Source organism: Thalia democratica, chromosome 2 (assembly GCF_965202585.1).
Source record: "Thalia democratica chromosome 2, ktThaDemo2.hap1.1, whole genome shotgun sequence".
Lineage (NCBI taxonomy): Eukaryota > Metazoa > Chordata > Thaliacea > Salpida > Salpidae > Thalia > Thalia democratica.
The window spans coordinates 22,970,279-22,985,968 of record NC_139166.1 but is presented as its reverse complement, the minus strand read 5'-3'; the positions used below and the strand labels follow the sequence as shown (position 1 = coordinate 22,985,968).

At 25.4% G+C, this 15,690-nt stretch overlaps 1 protein-coding gene across 2 annotated transcripts; it reads right to left on the bottom strand.

The window, feature by feature from the left end:
* Positions 1 to 1,097: 1,097 nt before the first annotated feature.
* On the bottom strand, positions 1,098 to 7,262 carry LOC145829417 (uncharacterized). Of its 2 annotated transcripts, XM_082937198.1 has the most exons (6): positions 7,044 to 7,262; positions 5,892 to 6,121; positions 3,935 to 4,050; positions 2,576 to 2,598; positions 2,366 to 2,401; positions 1,098 to 1,707 (listed from the first exon to the last, which is right to left on the bottom strand). In XM_082937198.1, the coding sequence occupies exons 1-6, from the start codon at positions 7,233 to 7,235 to the stop codon at positions 1,438 to 1,440; spliced, it is 867 nt and encodes a 288-aa protein (XP_082793324.1). In that variant the 5' UTR covers positions 7,236 to 7,262; the 3' UTR covers positions 1,098 to 1,437. The 2 variants fall into 2 exon arrangements, with proteins under 2 accessions (XP_082793324.1, XP_082793323.1); XM_082937197.1 differs by having other exon boundaries at positions 2,366 to 2,598.
* Positions 7,263 to 15,690: the final 8,428 nt, after the last annotated feature.

Genomic DNA, 15,690 nt, shown 5'->3' with positions numbered 1-15,690 from the left:
CGCCTATAAAACACCATATTGGGGAATATTTTCATGGGAAATTCCTTAATCAAGAGAGCTATCTTCAAGATGAGAACTTAATCTTCAATAAACGATGAAAAATGAAGTTTTTTGTTGAGATTTTTGTAAAAAATGCTTGAGAAGAAGGTATTACAAGAATTTCACGAAGAAGTATTTTGAGTGATAAACCGTTGTAAGTGATAAAAAAATTAAAAATCAATTGCTGAACGAAAAGACTTGTCACTTATTCCCATTTGTGTATTTTGGTTTTAAAATTTAAATTCAGATTTCATTCGTACTTATGTATAAAATAACTTTAATTTAACTACATACAGTACAAAAAACTAGAAATACTGATTTAAAAAAAATTAACGGATATTTATCCAAGTAAAATTTTAATAGTATTGGATTGTATAAAACATATACCAGAAAATTATTTTAAATTTTCTTCTATATAATTATATTTTCGAAAATTAATAAACATTAAAAATAGGAGTAGTTTTACTTTTTTTAAAGCTGTGAAGTAAAGTATACAACAGTAATTATAACTTGTATAAAGAACTTTGAAAGTTTTTTTCTGTATCAGTAAAAAGTAGTTGCAATTTTAATAAAAAAAATTTAGTCATAAGGTTTTATAGAAATATAAAAAACACACTGTATAGTTTTATAAAAATTCAAATTTCAAAATTAAAATTGAGCTATTGTTTTCAACAAATCTCAAGCTTTAAATTTTACAAATAATCATCTTTTAAAAATTTGTGTATGTTTTAAAATAACAAAATAAAAATTGTAAAAATGTTTAAAATTGTATCAGTAAAAGGTATAGCAAATTTATAAAACAAAATTTTGTTATAAGGTTTTATAGAAAAATAAAAAACACACTAATATAGTTTTATAAAAATTCAAGTTTCAAAATTAAAATTAAACGTATTGTTTACAACAAATTTTAAGTTTCAAGTTTTATAAATAACTGAATATTAAAATTATCTGTGTGTTTAAAAGTAACAAAAATAAAATTTGTGGAATTGATAAAAATATACTTTATTTATAGTTTTAGTCTACTTTTAAATGATTTTAATACAAAAATTATTTACAAAAAACTGTTGTACAGTATCATACAAACATTTTTTTAAACGCACAAACAACACGAAGCAATTATTGATTTTTTTAGTCTTAATTAATGACAAAACGTACTAGAAACATTTTTTGTTAGCAAACAACTACTTATACTAAACAAATAGTAGAAAATTTTCAATAATCGAAGGAAATCTTAGTAAAAAGAGCTCTTATTAAAAAAATACATAAATGTAAATTGCCAGAAAAATTTCATTTTCGAATTATCACAGTAAAAATATCAGTATAATTCTTTTTAACATCACAGTTTCAGTACTAAGCTACCTCGCATACTTCTCATCAATTAACTTAATTAAAAAACACCTACTTCAAGGAAAAAGGCCTGGCGCCGGGAATTCTCACGCTCTGCTTGCCTGCACTTTTTGATCTGCTTGCCGTCATGTTTGGAGTACCGGACTTGCTCGAAGTCGAGGTGCCGGAGCTCGTGTATATTTTGAAAGGTATCGCTTCTTTCTTCTTTTTAATGGGTTTCGAGGTGGCAGGTTTGGCGGGTTTTTCGGGGAGTTTTTGTTGCGCAGGTCGCGGTTTTGCAATGTCGAAACTGGCTGACAACCGTTGGCCGTCCGATTCGGCCTGGGTTGGTAAATATCACTTGAAGTGTTCATGCAATTTGTTTATTGTAAAACACGCTTAGAAAATATTTAATCAAAAGCAGTTTTAAGTCTGATATTTTTGCTTTGAATGACAAACTTTTTAATGAGCCATGTATACGAATGCGTTTTAAAGCTCTAATCAAACAAACTAAATTTTGTATTTCTAATTTTCACAGATTTTATGTAGATCAAGTATAACAACTCTTTGAGGCATATAAAAACCAGAGCTAGTCAGCCTAAGTTTATGAGAAAACTGGAAAAAAATAGTTAGAACAAAAAAGTGTAAAATGTCACTGATAATCAAACATGGGTACTTTAAAAATTATGATAAATACAAAAGGATTTAACATTATATAAAAAACTTTTTAGAAATTATAAAATATTTTTGGAAAAAAACTAGCAGGAGTTTATTAGATAACCTAAATTTTTTTTAAATAGCCTGTTGTGAAAAACCTCTTTAAATAACTTAAAACTTTATTGTTTGTGCACATCATATTACTTTAACTTTTAATATCTGAATGTAAACTAATTAATATACTTTAAAGTCAAAACTGTTGCTTTAAACTCAGGCAAACATATTCCTTCAAAATTCGACAAAAACAAACAAGTTTCTTATACTTTCACAGAAAACAACTCACTCTCATCACTTTCCCGATGGTCTCCTTCAGCTTCACCTCGAAGTCTTTCAGGTCGCTCTCACACCCCCTGGAACTCCTCGGCGTCTTCAGCTCTTCCCGCAAATTCTCCCGGTAGCTCTTCAGCTCGCTGATCTTCTCACGGTGCTCCTCTATCATCGCGTCCAACCTCCTCACGGACCTGTCGAGGAGGTCGGCTCCGACCATCTTCACCTCATCAAGGTTGCCTCCTTCCTCTGTGTGAACACGGAGAAAAATTACGAGGTAAAGAAAAAAAAATATAATAGAAATTATAAAGTTGAAAGAAAGCTTTGAATTAGATTTTATTAAGGGTATAAAAATTAGCCTCTAACTTTTAGCATAAAAATTGAATTTTTCGATTATTAAAACGGAAAGTCATAAATAATTAATATTAAAGCCGTAGGGGAGTCTACCTTGTTCTTAGAAGTTGATCTCAAGTTGTAGAGTTTTATGTTAACAATCATACACTTACTGTTTAACAAACTTAAAGTAATCTTGAGGTATAACGAAAGAAAAATTATTTATAAATACATTACTTATGAAAGGCATACAATCAAAGAAAAAAACATTAAATTGAAAACAAATATTTTTTCTCGTATTCTTAATTCAAAGTTATACTTTTTTAATTTTGTATACTCAAACACTAGAAATCTTTGAACTAATTCAGAACTCAACAAAAAATAGATAATTTCTAGTAAAGTTTAAAAACTCTTATAAATTAAAACTGTACTAATTTCTGTTTATATACCAAATTTTTTTGCATAACGAACTAGAACTAAAAGTTTAGTTTAAAGGCATAGAAGCTCAAGTTAATTTTTTAGAAATTAAGAATATTGGCTTAAATATAAAAGTTGAAAGTATGAACTATTAGTGATTTTTAATTTAATGTAAAATTTTTTTAAATGTAGTCTGTTTTGTAAAAGGCTACCAATAGAAACTTAAAGTACTGCACTTTTTTCATTGTAAATCTTCTCAGAAATTTAAAACTTCACTAAAATTCTATCAATTACAAAATTATTTCATTAATAATTTTTTTATAATTCCAAAGTACAATCATTTAGTGACAACTTGTAATTGAAAGATTAAAGTATTGGACTAAAAACTTTCATATTAAACCTCCAAAAAAACAGGTATATTTTTCAAAACAATAAAAACTTCGCATATAATATTTATAAAGATTAGTTAAGATCGTAGTGATAACATTTAAATCCTTTAAAAATAAAGGAATATATTTAATTTAAGTTAAATAGTCTTTAATTACCTTTTTAGTTTACACGTACAAACTTTGACCACTCTTATAAAAAAAGTTACCAACAATTTTGTTGAGCAGTAAAATGCGGGTGATATTTGTGATAAAAAATTACAAAGCAAAATCAACTTTTTCAGAATAAGGTCCACCCTTATCAAATAGTTTTATTTGTTTATAGTCTATAAAAAAGGATTTATAGTCCATAGCTTTTACATAGGGGCTAACGTTTTTTTTGTAAAAACACTATAAGTAATATACCTTGAATCAATTAAGAAATATTTTGTTTACTTTATATTTAAAACCTTGCTCTGTTCCATTTTGCTTATTTTCATCTTCACTGTCTGTATCCTCACAACTATCATACAAAAGTTCATTATCCAACGATTTCAGCTGGGGTAAATTTTCTTTGAGTTCTTTTCTGTTAAAATATAGCACTTATAAGAATAACATAAGTTAGTAGTCATCTTTATATTATTTAAATCACTAAAATAAATATTTTGCTACATTTTTAATGCTATGAGTGGATACTTTTGTTGTAGAATTATTACAAATTATGAAGCTTTAATTAGTAATTTTTTTTTGTTTTAATACTTTTATTTAACTTGAAGAGATCGCATAGTTTTAAAAACACATGATCTTTTATATTTTATTGTTGTTATTAATTTCGTAATTAACAGATATGCTTCCATACTAGTTAAATTTATTTATAGCAAAAATTAATTTTAGTTATTGTTGTGAACATTTTTAGACATGAAAAGATATTGAAAATCTTTTAAACTGTAATAAAAATATACAGAATCAAAAAAAAAACTAAAAGTAATTAAGGATGACGAACAAAATCATTTTGTGCAGTTAACTTTTTAATTATAACGAATAGTTGTGGTGTTAAGAAATATAACATTTCATTTATCAACTAAATGGTTTTTTGATCTCTTTATTATTTAAAGGTTGACTAAACATGGTTGGTCTATCAATATAATTCAACTATTAACTACATTTATAAACAGACTTTTTAATAAATTAACTAACTTTAATTATTTGACAAAAAGAAAACTTTCAAAAATAAAATGTTTGGTAGAAAAGTACACTGAAAGCTTTACTTTTTAAGTTTTTTAAATATATATAAAACTGAATATTAGATAGTGCAAATACTAAGTCATAAATAAAGATATAATAACAAAAATTTTAATTACCTTTACGTGAAAACTAAAACAGGTTAATAAAATAAAGTAATTCTAAATCGAAGTTATGTATTTAAAATAAAATACTTAAATTTTTTTGTAAATTTACAATAAGTTATAAACTTTATTTAAAATTACAAAATAAATTTGACATATTTTATTATAAAATGATTAAAAAACAAGACTGTATGTAAATAGTACTGTCTCTTAAGCAATTAATGACAATTGCATGCAAATTTTTATTGCATTTCAATTACCAGAGGTAGTTATTTGAAACTATGTTTTAATTTCCAAGCAGTTTGCGTTTCCATGAACAATATCCAAGGCAAGTTTTAAAAACTACTTAGGTATTTATAAGAGCTATAAACATAGAAACAATTAGTGAATTTTTAATACGTACTTAAAACCAATGTCAACTAGACAGCAATATTTTTATCAAATACCTACACATTCTATATGTTAATAGCAACTATTGCTTAATAAAATAATAACACATTTCATAAAACCAGAAAAACAAAAATGTATTTAATGTTGTACTTAATTTATGTTGTACATATGTTAAAATGCTGAAACAACAAAATTTGTAAAAAAAACTACTTATTTGAACAACAGACAATAGGTTAAAAACATTATTTATTTTTCATTAGAAAGATAAATCCTACAACTTATAGGATTTTACAAACATTTTTATGAACTTTTTTAAACTTTTGTTATATTACAAATTTAAAAGGCATTTTAAAATTCATTCTAGAATGAAGAATATTTAATGTTCTGAGTCGCACACTTAGTACAGGATCGAATTATAGATAAAATACACAATTACACCTTACAGGTCTTGACTTTAAGTTTGGATATTAGTAATACTATATATAGTATATCAGGGTTGCCAAAAAAATGACCAAGATAGAATATCTAGACAAAGGTTTTCCAAAGGACTATTCAGAAAGAATTAAAATAAATCTCAGGGTAGGACATTATATTTTAATTAAATATGTCAATAAAAAAGTATTTAAACAGTCTTGACTGACTTTATAAGTAGAAACTGAGCTATAAATTTCTAATAAACAATATAACTCACTTATAGTTAGGTTTTTGAGAACATGGGTTTTCTTCAAAGGAAACAAAAACAATACTGCGTGGAAGTTGAGAATAATCAATATTGACAATTTTGTTTTCACTTAAGTCTAAAAACCCCAAATTACGCAACATCTTAAGACCTTCAATTTTGACTATTTTGTTTTGAGATAGAGTGAGAAATTTCAAAGTTGGTGACAGGCATTCTAAGTTTTGTATTTTTTCAATTTTGTTCTGTAACAGTTTGTTTTAATGTTCATTAACTTTTAAGTTAAGCAACTCTAGATGTTATTGTAAAACAGCATGCAAAAAAAAATAATTACATATAAAAATACTGAAATAATTTATTACAACTATGCCTGAAGTATCTTTAAAAAATAACTACTAGTCATAAGTTTACTTACAAGTTTTAGAAAGCAAGTATAAGTAAAAGTATATTTATAACTAGTAGAAAAACTTAGAAACACATTTATAAAAAGATCATTGGCGACAAAGTAGATAAAATTATAGAGTTTAGTAAAAAACAAACTTACTTATTACAAACAAATATAAAACAACTAAACTTTTGAAAACAATAGAGCTCAAAACACAAAAAATTGTATTTTAGTAAAGTTAGCACATTTAATATTCATTTAAACACCTGTTCAATATTCCCAAGTTGTATTTTTTATAAAATTATAACCTACTTGAGTTAAATATACCTCTTTACTTTTAAATTAACAATGTTATACACCAGAATGTAAAAAATATTATACAAAAAAAAAATATCAAAATCTTAATAGCATTTAAAACCTGGTTGTATTTTTAGTCAACAAAAACTAAAGATAATTATACAGAAATAAAAGCAAAATATTATTGACCTTTTCCTGATTAAGTTGCAAAGCAAACTACTAATTGTACTACATGGCTGCCACTTAGTCAGAAAACTGTTTATTTTTTTGCAAAATGATCAACAAAAATTAATATGACAAATAGGATAAATTAAAAATCAATTAATCACCATACTAGTTTATAGTACAAATCTATAAAGAAACGTTTAATTAGAAATTATTTATGAATTACAAGAACTATTTTTATTAAATGTTTTTCATTTTTGCATTAAAAGTCTCATATATAAACCTTATAGTTGTATTTTGTGATCAAAAAAAAAACTAACACCTTGAAGGTAAAGATTAGTAACATTTGCAAGAGCATCTAAATTGTCAATCACGTATATGTTTTCCCTATCTAACCGTACATGGGTCAAACTGGAAATCACTTCAACTTTATCATTGCTGCTGTCACCTTGATCCAGTACTCCGTTTAAATTTCTTTTTATAATCAAGTTAAAAGTGAGTTTGTTTTCCATGTCATTTATAAGAAACTTAATATGTCATTTTTTACAGCCTGTAAATTTATACTATTTTAAAGCAAAGTATAAATGTTAAACTATTTTCATAATACAATATACATTGTACAACAGGGTTTCTTAAACTCATTATCATAGTCGCCCCTTTGGCTGATGTTGAAAATAAAATTACCCCTATTATTAAATATTGCCTTCTTTATTTTTAAATCAATAATTTACACTTTGCCATCTTACTAGTAGCTGCTCAATAGTTTCACTAAGTTTGGAAAACCTTATTTAAATCTTAAATCAGGGAAAATATTGAAAATCAAAAGGAAATTAACAAAACAGTAAGGTAAAAAGTTAAAACTCTATGACTTGTCAAAAAAATCAATGTTTCCCTTCATTTGTCCCTTATCTAGTCAGTAGTCATTGTCCCTGACTTACAAAAGGGGCAATGTTGCCCCCTGGGGAAACCCTGCTGTACAGCCTTTAATTTATGCATTGTTAAAAGGTTAAAGTGAAATTAGAAGTACTAGTGGTAGAAAAAGTGTAAGTAACGCAATAAATATTATGCAAACATAAGGAATAAAAAAGTAAAACCTTACATAATTACACAAGCTTATTTTAGATTCAAATCAAACTATATTTTGAATTAAAATATTAACATACAAAATCACTAGGTTGATTATAAGTTAAGCTAATCAGGGTTTGTGCGCAAATATTTTTTTCATTTAGCCTGACTGAGACCAATTTAGCCTGACATTTTTTCAAAGTAAGGAAAATCCCCTTTAGAAGTCATTTCAAGTATTAAGAGGTCTTGATTAGTACTATTGTAGTCTCCAACTTCAACCAGCTTTAAATCAAAAATATTTTGAGTTTTAACAATCTGCAAAAGAAACTCATAGCTTAGTGACAACTCAAAAAATAAGACTAAATTGTGAAAAAGGTGATTGACCCCCCTCCCGCTATGCCCTTAACATAACAAATTCAGTGATAAATTTTGAAATAAGTTTTATATCTAATCTATTACTTAGGTAAAATTCTAATATATATTACTAAACACAATTGTTTAATTTAATTAAGCACTAAGTAAAAACATTATAACCAGAAGATTTATGATAAAACGACGTGCATTGTTGTGTTTTATTAAAATTTAAAATGAAACGCTTACACAAGTATTAAAATAAGTAAAAAATGTCCATTATAGTATTTTGACTAATACTTAAAATTTATAGATAATTATAAATCCTAAACTCTAAATAAATACAGTGATTGTTGATGTCATATCAAATTTAAAAAGCTTACACTTAAATAAAAAAAAAAGACTTTAATATTTTGTTCTTGTAAAGAAAAAAGAATTGTACCTAAAAGTTGTACTCCCACAAAACTTAGTACTTATATCTTAAAGCTAAGTTTCAGTGTTGTGTATATCTCTAATAACTTTAAACAAACAGTAAAATATATGAATAAAATGCTGAGAGTTTAAATCTAAAAAGTATTTGGTACAAAGCCTTTAAATTAAATCAACCAACTAAGCTCTGAAAAACTTAGCTGATGTAAACAAATTCAAACAAACAGCTAAGTTGTTGAACTAAACTTAAATGTTTAAACTGTATTTTTTTATGAATTTTCATAATTATGACGTATATAATCTACTCAAAACAAAATAATGAAGATTCTTAATATAATTTTGAATATTCAACAAAAGGTTTTAAGCATTTATTTTTACAAATACTGACTGATCCTTCTTTAATAACTAAATCTTTATTTAGAAATAAATTCACATCTCAATTTGATCTTAAAAAAATTTTTCAACTTTTTTTAATCAAAAATTTTCAAGCATTTGAACTAAGAAAAATTGAGATTCTCAAATTTTTTAATAAAAAAACTGATTTAGTCTGACGCACACGAACTCTGGCTAATTGATTAAATAAAGTTGTATTAGTTTATTAAACACAAAGGGTCAGAAATTTTACAAAAGGTAACATAACTTTTTAATGTCAATGTTTTTTGTATTAAATAACATTTTACTATATGCTACAAATAACCAAAACTCATGTTTTATGTGACTTTTAATATACAATATATATTTAAATGTATGATTTTACAGATTTAACAGATTTACATCAGGAATCAATTCAAATTAAGGATTAATATAACAAAATATATATATGCAATTTAAAGCAACCTTCCAATAAGCTTTTCTTTAAGATATTTGTAAACACTTCTTAATATACTTTTTATAAACAATTAAACTATTGAAACTAGAATAAACTAAATAAATTAGATAACTACTTTAAGAGAACTTTAAAACAAAAGTGAAAAAACAACTTTAAAAGTAAATTAATATACATAAAAAAAAATTTAATTAAAAATAGTAATATTTTTAAAATGGTAATCAACCTTTTTAAACCATTACTACCAATATTGACCATGGAAATCAAAGTCAACCATTGGTTCCACACCCTCTCCCAATCATTTATGTTAATTTACATTTTTCTTGTTGCCCTTTCTACAAGAGCAACCAACACACATTATTTTGTTTGCAGCATTTGTAGAAGACTCATAAGGCTAAAATATCAAAAGTAAAAATCAAAGTCATGTAGATTAAATCCCCAAACAAGTGTTCTGAAGATAAATAAGAACGAAAGATAGTTTGCTGTACTTATAGTGAAAGTTTAAATAATAAGTTATGTAATCAAAAAAAGGTATGTTAAAACATAAAAATATACAAATCTTATTATTTTTAAACAACATAATTGTAGTTTTTTTTTTTTTTTAATAGCTACGTGAGGCATTAAAAACTGTGGATCTGCTAAACTTTGCAAGATCAGAAGATACACACAGAAGCTTATAACAAATTATGAATGGTTTACATTAATAATTTAAGAACACCTTATTTATTTATTTATTTAGTACAACTTTTCTTACAAAATTAAATACATTATTATAGTAATTAATATTTAATCATTTTATGAAATCAGTACATAGTACTTAAGTTTTGTGTTTGTTTTTTTACTGAGAGATTTTTAAATATATTAGATAGCTTGCTTACACTTGGAGCATCAACTAATATATAATTTTAAAGTTTAGTAGAGTACCAGGTCTTAAGTTCTCAAATAAGTAAACAAGACAAATACTCATTTCGATTTAAAGCAAAACATAAGAAAAAACCTTGTAAAGTATATTTTTTTCATATCTATAACAATAAAAAACTAAATCTAATTTAGACTTGATAGAAGTTTGAAAAAATGTTACAAGATTAAGAAACACAATAATTCTTTTTTTATGGTAAATAAGCATCAATCAGTCTCAATCTAAAAATCTTCCTTTTGCTACGATATACGTTTTCAGGAGATAATCGATTGTGTTAAAATTAGTGATGTACCGGACTCACTATCCGGATCCGGATCCGGCCGGATATTGCCTTTTTTGTCTGATATCCGGATCCGGCCGGATATTGATATGAAAAAAGATCCGGATCCGGTTCCGGTCGAATCTTAATATGAAAAAAAAAATCCGGATCCGGTTCCGGCCGGATTCTAATTTGAAAAACTATCCGGAAATTGTGGGTCCGGTACATCACTAGTTGAAACATGTTTATTTTTCCTGCCCCAAAAACATTTAGTTTTAATTAACCAAAAAAATAAAAATAAAAACTAGCTTTTCAACAAAAAAAATAGTGACACTCCATTTGGAGAACACTCACAAGGAAAAAATCTCAACAAAAAAAATCCGCAAGTGTGGAAAAAACGGAAAGTAACAAATTCTTTTTTGATTAAATAATATGTTAAACATAAATAATGTTTACTTTGAAACTTGTCGTTTAAATTATCAACGGTTTTTTTAGGGAACAACATTTTTATAAATTCTTAAAACGTCTTTTAAAAAAGAAATACAGTAACCTCTCGGATCTTTACGCACTCTCGTTTAGTTACGCATTTCAGAATTCTATAAAATTCAGAAAATAAAAATTTCAATTTTTTTAAATATTGCACAAATTAGGTCTAATGTATATTTTTAAATTAAAATATGTTTTTGAATGCTAACACATCTCTCTATATCTTTAGACTTTGTAAATTTATATTCCTTGACTGATTGATAATCATTTAGTTATACCTCAGTATATCAGAAATTTTGTTAACAATAAGAGATTAAATCGAAATTCTGAAATAAACATGACTGTGTTTAATAATGAAACTATAATGAAATAATAAGAGTTTAAAACACAAAGAAATAATACAGCTGTCTTGCCCTATATATTAATAAACACCATTTTATAATTGTAAAGAAATGTTCAATTATAAATTGAATTTGCAAAGTAGAATAGAATATAAATGTCACATATAAGTAAAGATAAAGATAATTTCTACTTATTATTAAAATCATAAAATTATTTCTACTCGTATTAATATTATTTTATAGAAATTCAAATCCTTTTTTTTAATTATGTATAGTTTTATCTGTTGTTTTCATATTTATTAATGAAATAAACAAATAGTTAAAAGTGGGAAAGTGCCCAGTCTGCTTTTAACTAGAAGCAATATCAAAAAACAGCCATTATAGTGAGTATATTTGGTACCTCTCGTTTCTTTACGATCTCTCATATCTTTACGCACTTTTTCTGTGGACACAATGTGCGTAAATAAGCGAGAGGTTACTGTAGATGGTTGTTTTAATAACTATTTAAGTGAAACAATAATAAATCAAAAAATTAAGCATTTAAAATTTCTCTGTCAATAAAATAATTAACTATATCTAAAAATTTTAATTTTGACAAAAATGCATTCAGATCAAGATTTCCTAAACTCATTTATAATCGCCTTTTGGTGGAAAATTGAATAATAACTACCACAATTTTATTTAAGGGTCGACTGGCGTTTAGTGCTTACCTTTTAAAAAATAATAATTTAAGAGCCACAGCTATTAGTTTTAGTTTTAACGCAACGATAAAGTAAAGACTGTTTAACTGCCCAAAAGTTCAAAATTTTCTCCTTCCTCCCATTTGCGTCCTTATAAAATATTCCCCTTACTCTGAGTTGTTGAAATCGCCAGAAATTTAGCGATATTGCTCCTTTTTGGAAACCCTGATTTAAATAAAGTAAAATGATTAACGTTTACATTGTTTTATTACTAATAAAACTTTATCGGTATTAATAATTTTTTATATGTAATAAATTCTATGTAGGTGTCGAATATGCACAAAAGGAACACTTTTGCATGAAGGGTGACTTTTGCACGGGTTAAAAAGTTCTTATTTTGCTTTTATTTTTGTGCAAAAGTGATCCTTCGTGCTCATATGACCCTTCGTAAATATTTGACCCGTCCCTGCGTTTTCAATATTAGCTACTTGAGCTTGACAATCCGTTGTAAAAATAGTCTTTAAATAATAAATTAAGCAAACGACATTTTCTGAATAGACAGATGCCTCTTGCATCGCATGTTATAACAATTTTTCTGATGTTGAGGTCAGTGTTAAAAGTAAAGGTCGCTTCTCTGGAATATCTAAGAATTGATGCTTTAAAACATCCTTTTTGATATAAAGGCTTTAACAGTTATAAAACGCTACGATTTAAGAGCCTCAGTCGATAGTAATTAAGAATGAATGATACTCCTAATCTAAAAATTTGGCATGTCATCAAAAATAAATAATAATAATATATTCTTAACGTTGGTTTTTGTAGTTATTTAGTTTCTGTTTTGAATTTTCTGTAAACTATCGATTTAAAACTAGTTCGAGGACTTTTGAAATTTTTGGCTTACCTTGTGTTTATAAATTATTTATTTACATTCTAAGAAGTTTTTTTTTATTCATTTTAAATTTATACAGTAAGACAAATATATATCACTTTCTTTCTAAGGAATCAAATGTTGTTAGTCTAACGCAGGGGCGTGTCTTGACTTTTTTGAGTGGGGTGCACAACTTTTTGTTCAAAAATAAAGTAATTTGTGCAGTAGCTTTTATTAACACACTTTAGAAACAACACAACTGTCTAAAATTTATCAGGTACATAAAAATACTAAAACTTTATATAACTTAAAAATACTAGAAAAACAAAATTAATTATTTTGATAAGTATTTTGTTCTTTAATTTTTAGTAGAACAATTTAAATATAAACCTAAGTCCTGTTTATTTATTGACAATGTGAAAGTTTTGCTTTGTGAAGCTAACAGAGTAACGAAATATTATGTTAAGAAAAAAGACTACAAACAAAGTCTAATCAAAGTTAGTAATTATAGTTTATAAAACGACAAAAAAAGACGTTCAAATATTTGGTCGTAGGACTTGGTGCACGCGAAACCTTTCGGTTATCGAGTCGTACACCATTTGGATACCTTTTAACGTCTTGTCCGAGACAAACTAACTTGTCTTATAATAGAAAAACATATCTATTGATATATAAGTAAATAATTAATTAAACATTTCTAATCAAAATGATTAAGCTACAAATCAAATTTAAATCTAAAACTAATTATATTTATAACGAGAAACTAATAACAGAAATCTAAAACTATTTTACAAATTGAAGAAAAAGATAAAATGTAAAACTACGGTAAATAAAAACTAAATGTGATTAGGTCAAAAGTTTTAAAAGTTAAAAATGAATCCCTTTGAGTTTTAAAATTATTAAAAAATTACTTTTTTAAACATTTTTGATTGGCTTTTTTTGAATGGAAAGTTTCCTTCTTCAAGTTGTGTAACTTTGGTAATTATAAAGTTTTTATATAGTTTATACATGTTTATCTACAAAAAAAAAGCTTATAAAACTACGTTATTTTTGACGTAGTTCTTTAAAAAACAAAAACTATTTTTACTCGATATCAAAATTTAGCATTTAGATAGGAGTTCAAGTAAAATATTTTGAGACGAAACCATATTCAATCGCTTTTTTATTTCGTTAAACTCAGTTTTTTTAGGGGTTGCACAGGAAACAAGAAATATTTCAAAACACGCCCTAGTCTAACGTAAAAATCAAGTTTATATAATAAACGAAATCATACAGAAAAACAATCGTTTAAATCAATTCAGTACAATTTAGTAGTCTATTTGTTATACTCTTACAAAGCCTTTGAACTCTAATACTTACTTTTCTTGCCTTATATACTTAATAAATATAGATTTTGATTTATTTTTTAGACTAAGAATTTTTTATTCATTTTGGCTTGTTAAACATTATTTAACTCGAACTTTTAAATGTTACACAACGTTTTATATTAAGTTTTATGTATGTTGTACTTAAAAAAGTAGTGAAACATATATTGAAAAAGTTGTTAAATTTTAAAACTAATCTATTTTTTTTACTGTTAAGATTATTTAATTTTTTGACATAATTTGAATTAGCTGCAGCTGTATGTACATAAAATGATGATATAGCCAAATTTTTTTTTTTTGAAAATAAGCCTATAATGGTACTTTTCATCTGCTGTATATTTTCGTTTGGTTATAACTTGCGTTCAACATGATAAATAATTATGCAGAATGCTGTATTTGAAATGTTGTTATCAAAAAATTACCAAAAACTTTTTTGCTTAAATTTTCTTCTACTTGATGGGTTTTATTAAACAGAGTTTTAAACATTATTTTTTCAAATTAAATTGGAAAAATTAATTCAAAAGCAAAAAAAGGTATAAAGTTTAAGTTAACAATACTTGACTCTGATCAATAGCTAAAACATGTCTTAAATATAAAACAAAATCACTAAAACAATACCAGAAAAGTCTCAAAAAGGTACTAATTCATAACATATTTAGTATCACATTTACATTGTTTATTTAACGAAAAAGAAAAAACGATTGGTGACTTGAGTACGAAAATCCTTTTCTTATAAAGTCATACTCCACCGATACAGTTTAATGTTTTGCACAGGATTAATGAAAACGTACAAAATATGAATAAATTATTTAGTGTATTAAGTAATAAGTATATAAAAAGTGTATATGAGAATTTGAAAAGAATTGTGGGATATATTAATTTTAAACTTGCAAAACCTATACAGTAGTAGACAGTAGTTAAAATGAAAAAAAAATCTAGTGTTTGATTAAGATTTATAGAATGAAGTAGTATAATAGTGAGTTAAGAAGCATTAGGAAGCAAGAAACATCAAAAAAAATGATTTCTTAAATTAAGTTGTTTAAGCCTTATAAGGGTTTACTTATAAGTTATGTTTATAGTACAACTTACACATTATATTTTTATTTTGACGTATTGTCTTTCTATTGAAAAGTCTGACTTGAAGTATTAATCATTTTAATTTAAATATCAACTTTAATCAAAATATTAATTACTTCAGTTTAAGTATAAACTTTTATCATAGTACTAATTACTTCAATTAATCATTAATAAATGAAAACGATAGACTAAACAATAAACTATCTTTAAATTTTAATAAAACAAAATACAATAAAAGTCAAAGTAAATATTAATCACCAAACTTAAAATAGTTTTTTCGTTAGAAGGTAATTTTACATCTA